The sequence below is a fragment of the Salvelinus alpinus genome, chromosome 16 (genome assembly GCF_045679555.1).
Source record: "Salvelinus alpinus chromosome 16, SLU_Salpinus.1, whole genome shotgun sequence".
Taxonomy (NCBI): domain Eukaryota; kingdom Metazoa; phylum Chordata; class Actinopteri; order Salmoniformes; family Salmonidae; genus Salvelinus; species Salvelinus alpinus.
The window spans coordinates 15,179,292-15,194,978 of record NC_092101.1 but is presented as its reverse complement, the minus strand read 5'-3'; the positions used below and the strand labels follow the sequence as shown (position 1 = coordinate 15,194,978).

At 41.8% G+C, this 15,687-nt stretch overlaps 1 protein-coding gene across 1 annotated transcript; it reads left to right on the top strand.

The window, feature by feature from the left end:
- Positions 1-3,230: 3,230 nt before the first annotated feature.
- On the top strand, positions 3,231-10,562 carry nrtn (neurturin). The gene is made up of 2 exons (XM_071344998.1): positions 3,231-3,475; positions 7,103-10,562. The coding sequence occupies exons 1-2, from the start codon at positions 3,253-3,255 to the stop codon at positions 7,507-7,509; spliced, it is 630 nt and encodes a 209-aa protein (XP_071201099.1). The 5' UTR covers positions 3,231-3,252; the 3' UTR covers positions 7,510-10,562.
- The last annotated feature ends 5,125 nt before the right edge of the window (positions 10,563-15,687 follow it).

Here is a 15,687-nt window from a genome sequence, read left to right as displayed (position 1 = left end):
ATGAATGCCATGCAATTAATTTACAATTAATTTGGTGTAAAACCTCAAAGCATGTTTCTGCTGGAAAATGACATGACTTCCGCTCAAATGGGTACACTATTCAGGAAGGTAATACAGAGTAGTTAAGACCATTGTACTTTGAATTAGCATAGTAAGGGCCTACAATATAGTAGTGTGGTATGGATGTGTAACGGTTTTCCTCCTCCTCTTCATCCGAAGAGGAGGAGCAGGGATTAAACCAAGGCGCAGCGTAGTGAAATGACATACTTTATTAACGAAAACACGAACTTGACTAAACTAACAAAACAATAAACGGTGTAGACAAACCTAGACGACGAACTTACATAAAACAAGAAGAACGCACGAATAGGAAACATAGGCTACACAAAACGAACAAACCGTAAACAGTCCCGCGTGGTGTACAGACACAGACACGGAAGACAATCACCCACCACGAACACTGTGACAACGCCTACCTAAATATGACTCTTAATTAGAGGAACGCCAAACACCTGCCTCTAATTAAGAGCCATACCAGGCAACCCAAAAACCAACACAGAAACAGAAAACATAGAATGCCCACCCAACCTCACGTCCTGACCAACTAACACACATAAACTAACAGAAATAGGTCAGGAACGTGACAGGATGAAAATGAATAGGAACAGTTCGTGTTGTTTGAATGCCTTTTGTGTTTGTGTTGTTTGAATGTTTTTCTATGAGTACCAAACTGGCAATACAGTGCCTTACATATAGTGAGTAATCCTTTGTAAAGGCAACTGCAGACTAGATTCTGTTTGCTCCTAGCAGAACTCGGCTAGGTGTAAGCAAATGACTGTGCTCGCACACTCGCATACAATATTTGGGTGCGCACGAACAGCCCCCAAAAAACCTGCCTAACACCAAAACGAACAATAACACACAGAATGTCGTCACAATATATGCGCGAAACGGCGGGAAACGGCACCACACGTTTCAGCTGGATAGTATGGGAAGGCCTTTATTCCTGATGAGATGATGGGGCACATTTATGGGACTGGTAGTACCTGACTCAAACAACAAAAACACTCCACAACAGGAGGCGTCTGTTGACAAGGCAGTAAACCATTAGTGACGTTTGAAAGACATTCGCTGGTCCCAGTGGGTAGTGTCTCTGACTAAAAGGCAAATAACCAGTGCGTACTGACAGGAGGCCTGCATTCTTTTAATTTCTCCAAGCACGTTTTCACTCCTAGCGTGCCACACTACAGAGAAGACCAGAAAGACAGACCCTGACGAAGCCCCTACAGAGGCCAAAGCACTCACCCCCAGTCTTGCAAAACACTTTGACAGAGCTGGTCTGGATATGTCCTCAGCCACTGTCAGTTCACCATTTCCTGATCTGGAGAAATGTTTTGCACCTCGCCATGTCTCACATGTATTTGCATGAAAAAACACTTACACACACAGGTGCTTGAGCCCACAAACACACACCTTGTAGGGAAACACAATTCAGTCCCATTCAAAATCCTATTTTCCCTAACCCCTACCCTAACCCTAACCTTAACCAAAAAACCTAACCTTAACCCTATACCTAACCCTAGCTCCTAACTTTAACCCTAAAATTAACTCTAACTCCTTAACCTAAACCTAATTCTAACACTAATTCTAACCTTAACCCTAAACCACCTAGAAATATAATTTGATCTTGTGGGGACAAGGGGCTTTGAAGTCTGGAACATTACTGGAAGAGGATTTTTCCCTATTTAGGAACAAGTACTATCACTCCTTTTGTCTACACTGACAATTAGTGTAAAGATTCCAGTTATGAAAATGATTGCTAAGATTGACATGTGATGGTATTGATTAGCAGTAAGCTTCTAGAACATTAGCCATAATACATTTTGCACAACAATTCGAAAACCCTCCTACTGTGAACAGTAGGGTCGAAGGGTTTTCAAATGCTTTCTGTAGTTGTGCAAAAATATTATGGCTAATGTTCTAAAGCCGAAGGGGTTATAATTCAATGCAGACAAATCACAGTATGGAAGCATGCAACACAACACCAAACACTTAAAAGAGCTTTCAGGATAGTTACCGCAGAACATAATTTATGGTTGTGAGACAAGAATTGCTTACACACAGAGGCATCACTGAGAGATACCACAACAATGGGAGCCTAAATCAAACTGTGAAGCCAATAAAACACTCTTGAGAGATAACTAATGAAAACAAAATCTCTTGCTGCATAGTTCAGTTTAAACCATTTCTACGCAGCCAATCCCTCAAGCAAAGCCAACTAGAAGATCGTGGAAATTCATTATCCCTCAGATCTTTCAAGGAACAATTGCGCAATTTTCTTCTTTGGCCGGGGTTTCAAGGTTACATATTTACGTGTTTCTTGTGACGGCGAGAAGTATCTTCTGTAAACTAATGCAAGGCTGGCTTACATGAGAACGACTGTACATTCAAACACAGACATACCCGACAAGTCTCTGTCCTGCAAAATGGAGACTACAACTGGAACAAGATAAATCTTGCGGTGGAATGAGAGACTTCTGGAGGCTACTATGGTAATAGACTTTTCATCTGGGACTTGACATGATGCCAAAGGAGTATCCATGCTCACAATATAGTATCCCATCCATGCTCACAACATAGTATCCCATCCATGCTCACAATATAGTATCCCATCCATGCTCACAATATAGTATCCCATCCGTGCTCACAATATAGTATCCCATCCATGCTCACAATAGACTCACAATAGTATCCCATCGGTCAGCATACAGCTTGTGTAACCTCCCTCACAGAGCTGTATGCTGACTGCAATTCCCTGTTCAATTTTGATTAACTGAAAGGTACAAACAAAAAATAAAGGTGATCGGGGACCACTTGCATGGGTTGCCGGGATTGAAATACCTATTTTTATCTGGGCAAAACCACACTTCGCAAACCACACTTAACAATCCACACCTGTAAAAGAGCCACTGCAGAATGGCCTGAGCAGAGGGACAACATATTTTGTTGAAGGCAAAAATACTTCAGATAACATTTTGAGAATAAGATCTGTTGAAATGAAGACCACTAATAATGAGAGGCTCGTTCCACTGTTTATGGCAGTGGGACTGTGAAACATACTGTAATATGTCATCAATTGCATGACATTCTGTGATTTTATGATGTTCGGTGTTGCATTGAAAACATTCCTCTTAACTTCTTTCCTTGTGGTTCCTTGTCTTTCAGAGTGTCAATGCTCCTACTTATTCTAAGATGAAGTTATGGAAGTGCGCCGCCATCGCCTTGACTCTCTGTGGAGCAGCACTGTCCCTCTTCCTCACTCGAATCATGGTTCCCACGCCACCGCATCACATCCCCTCCTGGTACACGTCTTCGTCGCGGACGTCCTCGTCCTCCAACTCCTCTTCCTCCCTGATCGGCGGCCGTCATCGCAAAGCGCGGTCGGCGGAAGGCGTTGGCAACATTTTGACAGAATGTAAGCAAAATCGTTATTTTCAGTCACCAACTACTTTGGTCCAGATGTTCTGATTGGTTTGGATATTCTGATTGACCCCTGCTAAAGCTCTGATGTCATTGGTCTGTGAAGGAAATGTTGTGGTGGAGACCAGTCAAGAGAATGTATGCTTTGTCACCCATGTGTTGGTGTCAACAGTAAATTGGATAATTCTCAGCCAGTCTGAGGGTCACCATTAGTGTCCCTTTACAGACAAAGCCACGGTACATCTACTGACAGAGCATGACAGCATAGCAGCCAACCGCAGCTTACAGACAGACAGGGTAATCAAATCAAATGTGACGTCCAGAGAGCAGATAACTCCATTAAGGTCTGGAGCGTCATCTCAAAATCCCAGGAGCATTTGCACTTTGAGGGTGATAAAACACCTGTAACGTCCTGATATGGTTTTAGAATGTATGCAGTATTCATGAGAAAATGTGACATAAAAGATTCAGCGATGTAAAATGTCAGTGATGGTCTCGGGGTATGTCCGTTAGGATGGGGATAAGAAGAGTTTCAGATAGTCCCACTAAGTGGGTTAGTGGAGGCTAGAGAGTTGACATCCCTGGCCGTGTGGTTGAAGAGCTGGTATAAAGACAAAATGTACACACTGTCCCTTTGGCTTTGGGCTGTACATTACTGTGGGTTCTCGTTATCACTCATCTGCTGACGTCTTTCTATTTTCAAACTAATAGAAAGTTGGCTGCGAAACTGAGCGGGACTGATTGGGAATTTCTCTAAAGTCATTTTTACCAGACCGAAACTTTCTATCCAGTGTCCTTTTTCTGGCCTGGACTCAGAGTGTGACTCTCAGACCATTATTCAGATTATCCAGTAGAGATTTTCAAGGCCAGGTCAAGCGTAAAATCAGCTAGCCTAATCACCTAATCTGTGATGCTACTGCCAGGGCATGGGGAGATCTTCACACGAAACAAATGACCGAATTTCCAACCCTTCACTTTGGGAAGGCCTTTTTCAATTTCATTTGTGAATGCAGAGAACAGCGAAGTGTTATTGCTTCAAGAGCACCATTGATTACAGAGTGTCAGTCAGTGAGCCAGGCTAATACAGGGCTATTACTGTCCATGTCTTTCAAGTGTCTGAGTTTATAGGGTTTAGGATTTAACATGCCCCCTGGCGCTGCAAAAGACCCTGAGCCTTTTAAGTAAATGTTGTGTCCTGGAGGGGATAGAATGAACAGTTAATTACAGCTCTATCTAACTGGAGAACAGTACAGTGACCCTAAGGGGCAAAGTAGAACAGAATTGTCAGACAGAAAAGCATTGTTGTTCATGATATCTAAACCTCTTGTGAAGGAAATACCTGCAAGTATCTTTAAAGGGGTAATCTGTGATTACTAAATACATTTTTGGACTTTTAAATTAATGGTATACATACCCATTGATTCTTAAAGAATATAACTTGGAAATGCCTCCCAATGCTGGCATGCTTCTGAAGCTAAGCAGGGTCACTCCTGGATGGGAGATCAGATGCTGCTGGAAGTGGTGTTGAAGGGCAAGTAGGAGGCACTCTTTCCTCAGGTCTAAAATAAAATGCCCTAGGGCAGTGATTGGGCACATTGCCCTGTGTAGGGTGCTGTCTTTCAGATGGGATATTAAACAGGTGTCCTGACTCTCTGTGGCACTTATTGTAAGAGTAGGGGTGTTAACTCTGGGGTCCTGGCTAAATACCCAATCTGTGTCTCATACCATCATGGCCACCTAATCGTCCCCAGCTTCCAACTGGCTCATTCATCTCCCCTGTAACTATACTATTCCGCAGGTTGTTGCTGTAAATGACAATGTGTTCTCAGTCAACTTACCTGGTTAAATAAAAACTGTTGAACCCCAAATATAAGCCTATTTTTCTCCATTGTTTGTAAACAATGTCACTGTAAAGAAATACTGTATAGCTACAAAACAACTTGATCTCATGGATGGTCGGTCCTTGCATCCATATCTCTGTCTATGAATTGGAGAGTGGTTACATTTCTCCTGCCCCATCCCTCAGCTCTTTACCAAAACAGAGGCGGGTGAACGCTTTGTTATTGTTTGACCTGCAGATCGCCCCTTTTAATTGATATGCATATGTTTTGTTATTTGGTAATCCCTCTGGCATGAGGTTCTGGATCAGGTGTCCAAATGCATTGGATATGTTTCAATACGCAATGTACATCTCACTCCACTCCTACACATCTGGGGAACAAGTTTCAATGACTCCTAAAGTGTTAAATGTGCTTATATTTAACATGTGTAAACTTGGCAAATATAGTTCAACAAAGACTCAGCCACCGGTGTACCAGCCAAATTGCCATGGTCTGAAAGGGGATATTCCATTTCTATGGACTCTATGGACTGTCAAGTATATAGCTAGCAGCTGGACTGGAGCTCAATATTTGCACAACTGACAATGTTTTAACACTGGAAAAGGCTCATGTCACTCCCAATGTATGTGTGCATGTACAGCATGAGAGATACTATGTCCACTCTGAAAAAGTCCTTGTACTATCACTTTTTGGGAAGAAAATCACTTAGTTAGACACACCTGTCATTGATGATAGATAAGAGACTGATTTTAGAGAACTTATTGTTCACCAAGCCAATGATCCGTGCAAGTGGAAAGGATGAACATGTTTCAGTTGTTTGCAATTAATCTCTACAAACTGAGGGAAGTCTAAAGCTAGCATTACACAAGTACGGTAACTGCCAAAATAAAGGAAACACTTGAGTAAATGAGGGATACAAAGTGCTGTATATTGAAAGCAGGTGCTTCCACACAGGTGTGGGTCTTGAGTTAATTAAGCAATTTAAACATCCCATCATGCTTAGGGTATAAAAATGCCCAGTTGCTCATTATTTTGGCTACCACGGATAAAATCAAATATCTCAGTGACTTTGAAAGAGGGGTCTCAAAGGAGCATAGGGGGTTTAAAGTGTGTGTGTGTGTGTGTGTGTGTGTGTGTGTGTGTGTGTGTGTGTGTGTGTGTGTGTGTGTGTGTGTGTGTGTGTGTGTGTGTGTGTGTGTGTGTGTGTGTGTGTGTGTGTGTGTGTGCGCGCCTCAGTCACCAGACCTCAACCCAATGGAACATTTATGGGAGATTCTGGAGCAGAGCCTGAGACGGCGTTTTCCACCACCATCAACAAAACACCATATTATGGAATTTATTGTGTAAGAATGGTGACGCATCCCTCCAATAGAGTTCCAGTCACTTGTAGAATCTATGCCAAGGCACATTGAAGCTGTTCTGGTGCTTCTGGCGGCTCATGGTGGCCCAATGCCCTATTAAGACACTTTATGTTGGTGTTTCCTTTATTTTGGAAGTTACTTGCATGTTCCAGTACATTTCACAGGTACAGGTGATGCAGCTGTTTTCAAAGCCTTTTACCCTGTCACATTACTAGTATTTGAAAACCAGTACCAACAACCGTATGGATCTTCTAACTTTCTATTTTCCAAACTGACAAGGGTTGAGGCTGGGGTCTCACAGACATTCAAAGCTCTTCATTGTATCACAGGCCATGCTGTATATACAACAGATTGATTGGACGTTTCTAATGGTTGTATCTTCCTCTAGCCTAACACCATCTCTTCTTCTCTTCTCTGCAGTCATGCACATGTTCCAAAGCTTCACAGAGGGGGAGCTGAAGCAGATGATCGGGACTCTGGTGGAGAAGAAGGCACGGCAGGAGGCCAGGCAGAGCAAAAGGACTAAACGGGCTAAGAAAGCATCGAAGCCATGTTCCCTGCGGGAGGTGGAAGTGACTGTCAGTGAGCTGGGTCTGGGCTACCACAGTGATGAATCGCTGCTCTTCAGGTACTGCAGCGGGAACTGTAAAGCTAGCCGACGCAACTACGACGTCATACTGAAGAAATGGACGAGGAAAGGCATCTCGAAGAGGGAGAGGAGCCCGTGCTGCCGGCCCAAGGAGTACGATGAAATTTCCTTCCTGGACAACAATAACAGATACAAGACGCTCCACAACTTTTCTGCTCTGGCCTGTGGCTGTGTATAACGCCTCTATAGCCATTTTGATTTCCCAGATACTGTGTCGAACATGGGAAACGCAACAACTACTGCTACAAAATCAAAAACAGGAGTACACAAGAATCGATCCCTACAGTACAATGCCAGGGAATACGGACATTTAAACTACTACTATTTAAGACTGTTAATTCTGTGTTCGTTTTTAAAAGACATCAGCAAACGTCTGTTTTGCTTTCCTTGCCTTTCATGGGATACTTCTCTGTCGGTTGTGAGGATAATATATTATATGACCTATGTGTCATCATGGGGCAATAACAGTTACTGCAATGATTTGCTGCTTGATTGTGGACTATGGAGCAATGGTTCCATTACCTACATGTATACAAAATAGCAGCTGAGGTTTAACTAGTGCATGCTCTATTGCCAGTCTGGTCTGATACCACACTTGTAAGAGGCCTGGTAAATTTTTTTCAGAAATGAGTTTGCAGGAGTGTGTTCATGGAAAATACTAGAATAAGCTAGTGAATGCAATATGAAGCTCCCACAGTAGGCTTCTCCACAACGTCTTGATCTGCACCGTTAATAAGGCATGAGATATCACTAAGGCAAGTCCAATGGAGCAGCAACAACAGTACAGTAGACTAGGAAAGACGATAGGCTTGGAGAAACATGTATAGCAGGCTTCGCACAATATATTGTGTGTCATTCGTTCATATCACAGGCAATGAACTAAATAATGAAATCTCCAGCCTTTATCAGTAACCATGAAAATCTACCTCATTTATGTCGAACGATAATGGAAAACAACACCCAATATAAAAGAACCCTTAAATGTTCTTCAGCTGCTTCCTCTGTATTCATCACTAGAAACAGACTGAAATAAGATATTTTAGTAGTAGTAAATACACTAATGACTTGTATTGGCATAAGAAGGTGCAGGGTAAAAAAACAACCACAGCCATATGCTTGTTGCATGCATTCTAAATGGAGCCTGTATGAGTGATTTAATCTTAATGACAGCAGCTTGTTAATCAAATGGAATGGCTATGGCTGTATAAGCCTTTTCCCGGAAAATAGAAATCCAGCAGAAAAACAACATGCTATCAGAAATCCCTATCCTTCTACAGCAAGACCACTATAAACTCATCAGATACAACCTAGATGGTAGAGTAATGCAGCCTTGTTTGATCATCTAGGCAGAGTGGTGCATTAACTGTCTGACTGCTGCATCGTAAACATGACTGTGAGAGGGATTGTGCTTCAGTCTTACCCTGAATTAGCCTCCACAAATCCATACCATTTGTGCAAATCCCATAATAGACTACCCTAATCCACTTACCTCCTTTATAACTGACTTGGCCAAAAGCACTGAGTACAAAATAGAGAAATGCAAGGCACTCTGCAGCGCTAACAGCTATTTTTAGTCACTACATGATTAGCGAACACTGGAGACACTGGAGACATTTTGAATTAACCACACATGTAATGTTACCATAACAGGTTTGATAGCCTAATACGTGTTTCGTTAAACAGAGTCATTTTGAAAACAAAATAGAAATCATTCTCTTAGATTCATTGTGGCCAAATATACTTAGAATAAATAACCTTATTGTAAAACACCTTGAACAGGTTCAAGAGCAAGACAAAAAAACTCCAGTGACATGAGTTCAGAAACAATCCTTCATACTCGAAAACTGTAAACAAATCATTTTAGACTGAGAGCTGCATCGAAATGGTAACTTCATCCCAATTAGATATTTCACCTTAGCATCTATAGTATATAGTATAGTGAGAGGTACAGTAAGGTTTAAGTTTAAGTCTGAAACCAGTGGGGATACCTCTTAATTTAAAACCAATCATATAATTAGAGCAGAAAGTTAATTAAAGGCCCATGCTGGCGTTAAGCTAAGAAAACAGGCCTCTCCAGCCCAGGACCATTATACCCTCAAGTCTAAATGTGCTTAAAAACCAAAGTATTCCTCCCTTTCTGAATAATCAGTGCACAGACACTTGTTGTCCAGATTAGCTGTAGATTGCCCCTTGCATGTAGAGAAAGGAGTATATCTCTGGCATGTTACAATGGTCCACATTGTTAAGGACTTCTCAATCAAATAATTAAAGGGATAGTTTACCCAAATTACAAAAGGACACACTGGTTTCCTTAACCTGTAAGCAGTGTGTGGACAAGGTACATATGGCAGCACAGCAATCCATGCTTTGTTTCCTAATGTTTCCTAATGCTAATGGCACAAATCCCATTCAAGTCATGGGACAAATATTAGCATTTTCCGTGCATCATGTTCAAATCATGTGACTTTGTTGAGCTTCACAATCAATTTTAGATACTTTCGAATTATTTGGACATAATGCGCGAAAATTGCTTATATCGGTCCCATGACTTGAATGGGATTTGTGCCACAAATGCTAAAACATTAGCATTTGGAAACAGGGCCAGGGAAACTAGACCAAAGCATGGATTGCTGTCATACCTTGTCCATATACTGCTTACAGGTTAAGGAAACCAATGTGTAATTTTGTAATTTGTGTGAACTATCCCTTTAAGTCTTTTTTGAAGGACAAAAATTATATGTAATTTATTTTTGCCTTTCCAAATGGATTACAATTTAAGAGAAAAGAGCAACTAGAAAAACAAATTGCTGTCTTAATGTTGATGATATATACTGTATGTATTTGTCGTTATATATTTTCATAACCCCTATATTTGCCATCACGAATTACTAAGTCTATTCAGCGCTATAATACAGTATATCTATGGGTTGAAATTCCCTCAGGTTTCCTTAGTTTCCTCTCGTTACCTCCCTTGAACTCCCTCTCAAAATGGGAGGGAAACGTTTGGGAAATGACGAACAACACCCTTCAGCTCTGGCATTGTTGGACTACATTGACCAACTGCAGTAAAGTTGATGCAATGCATCTGTATTATAGATAATGTATATTTATTGGAGACTAAGTTATGGTTTATTTATTTAGATAGCATCATCGAAAAAGAGGAATATGTTTATTTATTGAACTATTGGTGCCAAAGTGGACTTTACATGTATGATATTCTACATATTATGACCGTTGAATAAACTTAATCTGGTTCAAAATATAACGTTGTATGTTGTTCTTTTACAAACACTCATATCGTTCAGTGAGACTATCTATTATTGGGTCAGTTACAACAAATCATGGTTCTAAATCATGCACAATGGTACAAAAAATAAGCTGATTTTCAGATTCTCCATTGGCAATGTGGTGTAGGATATTGCATAACTGTTGCTAATGAATGAGCATCGTGACTCATTGAATCTACTTGTCTGCATTTCAAGTAAAAATATACTAAATGATATTTGTCGTAAAGGAAAGCTACAGCCCATGCATCAGACTATGCGGTAGGCAGGGTGGTGGTTTGGCCTCTCCCCTCTCATATGTATTTTTTTATGGGTTTTACAGTAAAGACATGCAATTTAACTGTAAAAGTGTATTACCTTTTAATATGCCATAAACACAACCAGTCATGATGTTTTCATCTGATTGTCAAACAAATCACTTAAAAAGTAGGTGACCATTTTCATACAAAATAATTCCAGCATCCGAACAGTGAACTGTGCATCCGCCAACTTTCCTTCAATTCACAAGTGGCTGAAACGATTTCACTGGAGAAAGCATCCGAGCGAGCGAAACAGCACCATTCTGTCTTACTACATGTAGCACATGTATCTGGTGGTGTCTGGCCAAAAAAGAGTATGATATGCCATACTCTTTTTGGCCAGTCAGCAGCACATAGAGTACATGGCTACACTTCCAGGGCCTTCAAAAAGTATTCACACCCTTTGACTTTTTCCAAATTTTATTGTGTTACAGTCTGAATTTAAAATTCATTAAATTTGTTTTTTTGGCCACTGGCCTATAATATCAAAGTGGAATGATGTTTTTTAAATAATTTTTTTATAAATTCATTAAAAATTAAAAGCTGAAATGTCTTGAGTCATTAAGTATTCAACCCCTTTGTTATGGCACGCCTAATAAGTTCAGGAGTAAAAATGTGCTTAACAAGTCACATAATAAGTTGCATGAACTCTGTGTGCGATAATAGTGTTTAACATGATCATTGAAAGACTACCTCACCTCTGTACCCCACACATACAATTATCTGTAAGGTTCCTCACTCAGTGAATTTCAAACACAGACTCAACCACAAAGACCAGGGAGGTTTTCCAATGCCTTGCAAAGAAGTCAACTATTGGTAGAGGGGTAAAATTATAAAAAAACAGACATTGAATATTCCTTTGAGCATGGTGAAGTTATTAATTACACTTTGGATGGTGGATCAATTCACCCAGTCACTACAAAGATACAGAAGTCTTTCTTAACTCAGTTGCCACAGAGGAAGGAAACCACTCAGGGATTTCACCATGAGACCAACGGTGACTTTAAAACAGTTACAAAGTTTAACGGCTGTGATAGGAGAAAACTGAGGATGGATCAACAACATAGTAATTACTCCCACAATACTTACCTAATTGACAGAATGAAAAGAAGGAAGGTTGTACAGAATAAAAATATTCCAAAACATGCATCATGTTTGCAACAAGGCACTAATGTAATACTGCAAAGAATGTGGCAAAGCAATTAACGTTTTCTCCTAAATACAAAGTTTGACGTTTGGGGCAAATCAAATGCAACACATTACTGAACACCACTCTCCATATTTTCAAGCATTGTGATGGCAGAAACATGTTATGTGTATGCTTGTAATCGTTAATGTCACGAACGTCGTCAGGGTGGAAATGACCGGACCAAGGTGCAGCGTGGTGAGTGTACATTTCTCTTTATTATTAATGTCGCCAACAAAAACAAGAAACCAAAAAAAACTAAAGTGAAGCTGACTAGGGCTATACAGGCCACTAACACAGACAACTACCCACAACTAAGGTGGCAAAACAGGCTGCCTAAATATGATTCCCAATCAGAGACAACGATAGACAGCTGTCCCTGATTGAGAACCATAACCGGCCAAAACATAGAAACAGAAAACATAGAAATAAAGAAACTAGAATGCCCACCCCACCCTGGCCTAACCAAAATAGAGAATAAAAGCCTCTCTATGGCCAGGACGTGACAGTTAAGGACTAGGGAATTATTCAGGATAAAAAATAAACAGAATGGAGCTAAGCACAAGCAAAATCCTAGAGAAAAACCTGGTTCAGTCTGCTTTCCACCAGACACTGGGAGATGAATTCCCCTTCCAGCAGGACAATAACCTAAAACACAAGGCCTACAGCGGAGTTGCTTACCAAGAAGACAGTGAATGTTCCAGAGTGGACGAGTTACAGTTGTGACTTAAATCTACTACAAAATCTAAAGCAAGACCTGAAAATGGCTGTCTAGCAACGACCAACAACCAATCTGACAGAGCTTGAAGAATTTTGAAAAGAATAATGGGCAAATGTTGCACAATCCAGGTCTGGAAAGCTCTTAGAGACTTGCCCAGAAAGACTCACAGCTGTAATCGCTGCCAAAGGTGCTTCTACACCAAAGTATTGACTCCGGGGTGAGAAAACATTTTCATTTTCAACAAATTTGCAAAACATTTCTAAAAGCGTGTTTTCACTTTGTCATTAAGGGGTATTGTGTGTAGGTGAAAAAAAAATATTTCATAAATTTTGTAACACAACAAAATGCAAGGGAGTCAGAGCAAAACAATCAAGCTAAATAAACAAATAATAAAGGTGGTCAATGTAAATATTCTGGGTAGCCATTTGATTAAATGTTCAGCAGGCTTATGGCTTGGTGGTAGAAGCTGTTCAGGTGCCTTTTGGTCACAGACTTGTGACCAAAGTGGTACCACTTGCCGTGCGGTAGCAGAGAGAACAGTCTATGACTTGTGTGGCTGGAGTCTTTGACAATTTTTAGGGCCTTCCTCTGACACCACCTGGTATAGAGGTCCTGGATAGCAGGGAGTTCAGCCCCAGTGATGTACTGGGCCATACGCACTACCCTCTGTAGCACCTTGCGGTTGGATGCCAAGCAGTTGCCGTACCAGGCAGTGATGCAGCCAGTCAAGATGCTCTCGATGGTGCAGCTGTAGAACTTTCTGATGATCTGAGGGCCCATGCCAAATCTTTTCAGTCTCCTGAGGTCCCTATAAGCTGTCTCATCATCGTCGGGTGATCAGGCCTACCCCCGTCATGTTATCTGCAAACTTAATGATGGTGTTGGAGTCGTGCGCGGCCATGCAGCCATGGGTAAACAGGGATTACAGGAGGGGACTGAGCAAGCACCCCTGAGGGGCCCCCGTGTTAAGGGTCAGCATGGCGGATGTGTTGTTGCCTACCCTCACAACCTAGGGGTGACCCGTCAGGAAGTCCAGGATTCAGTTGCAGAGGGAGGTGTTCAGTCCCAGAGTTCTTAGCTTAGTGATGAGCTTGGAGGACACTATGGTGTTGAACGTTGAGTTGTAATCAATGAACAGCATTCTCATGTAGGTGTTCCTTTTGTCCAGGTGGGAAAGGGCAGTATGGAGTGCAATAGAGATTGCATCATCTGTGGATCTGTTGGGGCAGTATGCGAATTGGAGTGGGTCCAGGATTTTTGGGATGATGATGTTGATTTGAGCCATGACCAGCCTTTAAAAGCATTTCATGGCTACAGATATGAGTGCTGCGGGGCGGATGTCATTTAGACCGGTGACCTTAATGTCGGTAGGCACATGGACTATGGTGGTTTGCCTAAAACATGTAGGTATTACAGACTGGGTCAGAGTGAGGTTGAAAATGTCAGTGAAGACACTTGCCAGCTGGTCAGCGCATGCTCTCTGTACGTGTCCTGGTAATCCATCTCACCCTGCAGCTTTGTGAATGTTAACCTGTGTAAATGTCTTATTCACATTGGCTACGGAGAGCGTGATCATACAGTCGTCTGGAACAGCTGGCGCTCTCACACTTTCCACTAGATGTTGGAACATTGCTGCAGGGACTTGCTTCCAATTCAGCCACAAGAGCATTAATGAAGTCTGGCACTGAGGTTGGGCGATTAGGTCTGGCTTGCAGTCGGCGTTCCAATTCATCCCAATTGTGTTAGATGGGGTTGGGGTTGAGGTCAGGGCTCTGTGCAGGCCAGTCAAGTTCTTCCACACCGATCTAGACAAATACTTTCTGTATGGATGGACCTCGCTATGTGCACAGGGGCATTGTTATGCTGAAACAGGAAAGTGCCTTCCACAAACTGTTGCCACAAAGTTGGAAGCACAGAATCATCTAGAATGTCATTGTATGCTGTAGTGTTAAGATTTCCCTTCAATGGAGCTAAGGGACCTAGCCCGAGGCATAAAAAACAGCCCCAGACCATTATTCCTCCTCCACCAAACTTTACAGTTGGCACTATGCAGTGGGTCAGGTAGCGTTCTCCTGACATCTGCCAAACCCAGATTTGTTTGTCGGACTGCTAGATGGTGAAGCGTGATTCATCACTCCAGAGAACGCGTTTCCAGTGCTCCAGAGTACAATGGCGGCGAGCTTTACACCACTCCAGCCGACGCTTGGCATTCTGCATGGTGATCTTAGGCTTGTGTTCAACTGCTCGGCCATGGAAACCCATTTCATGAAGCTCCCGACAAACAGTTCTTGTGTTGACATTGCTTCTAGAGGCAGTTTGAAACTTGGTAGTAAGTGTTGGAACTGAGAACAGACTACTTTTCTGTGCTACGCACTTCAGCGGCCCCCTTCTGTGAGCTTTTTAGCCTACCACTTCGCGGCTGAGCCGTTGTTGCTCCTAGACGTTTCCACTTTACAAAAACAGCACTTACAGTTGACCGGGGAAGCTCTAGCAAGGCAGAAATTTAACGAACTGACTTGTTGGAAAAGTGGCATCCTATTATGATACTACGTTGAAAGTCACTGACTTTCAATCTCCAATGTTTGTCTTTGGAGATTGCATGGCTGTGTGCTCGATTTTATACACCTGTCAGCAACGGGTGTGGCTGAAATAGCTGAATCCACAAATGTTAAGGGGTGTTCACATACTTTTGTAAATACAGTATAGTGTATTTGTTTTGAAATTATTTGTTTATCTATTATGAATTATTATTCGGCAGTATGGATTTGTTATACTATTTGGGCGCCTTCTTTTGTAAACAATGTGGTCTCATTAACCTGGGCACAGTGAACAGGCAAAACCCCCCTCCCTCCTCATTTCCTTTAGA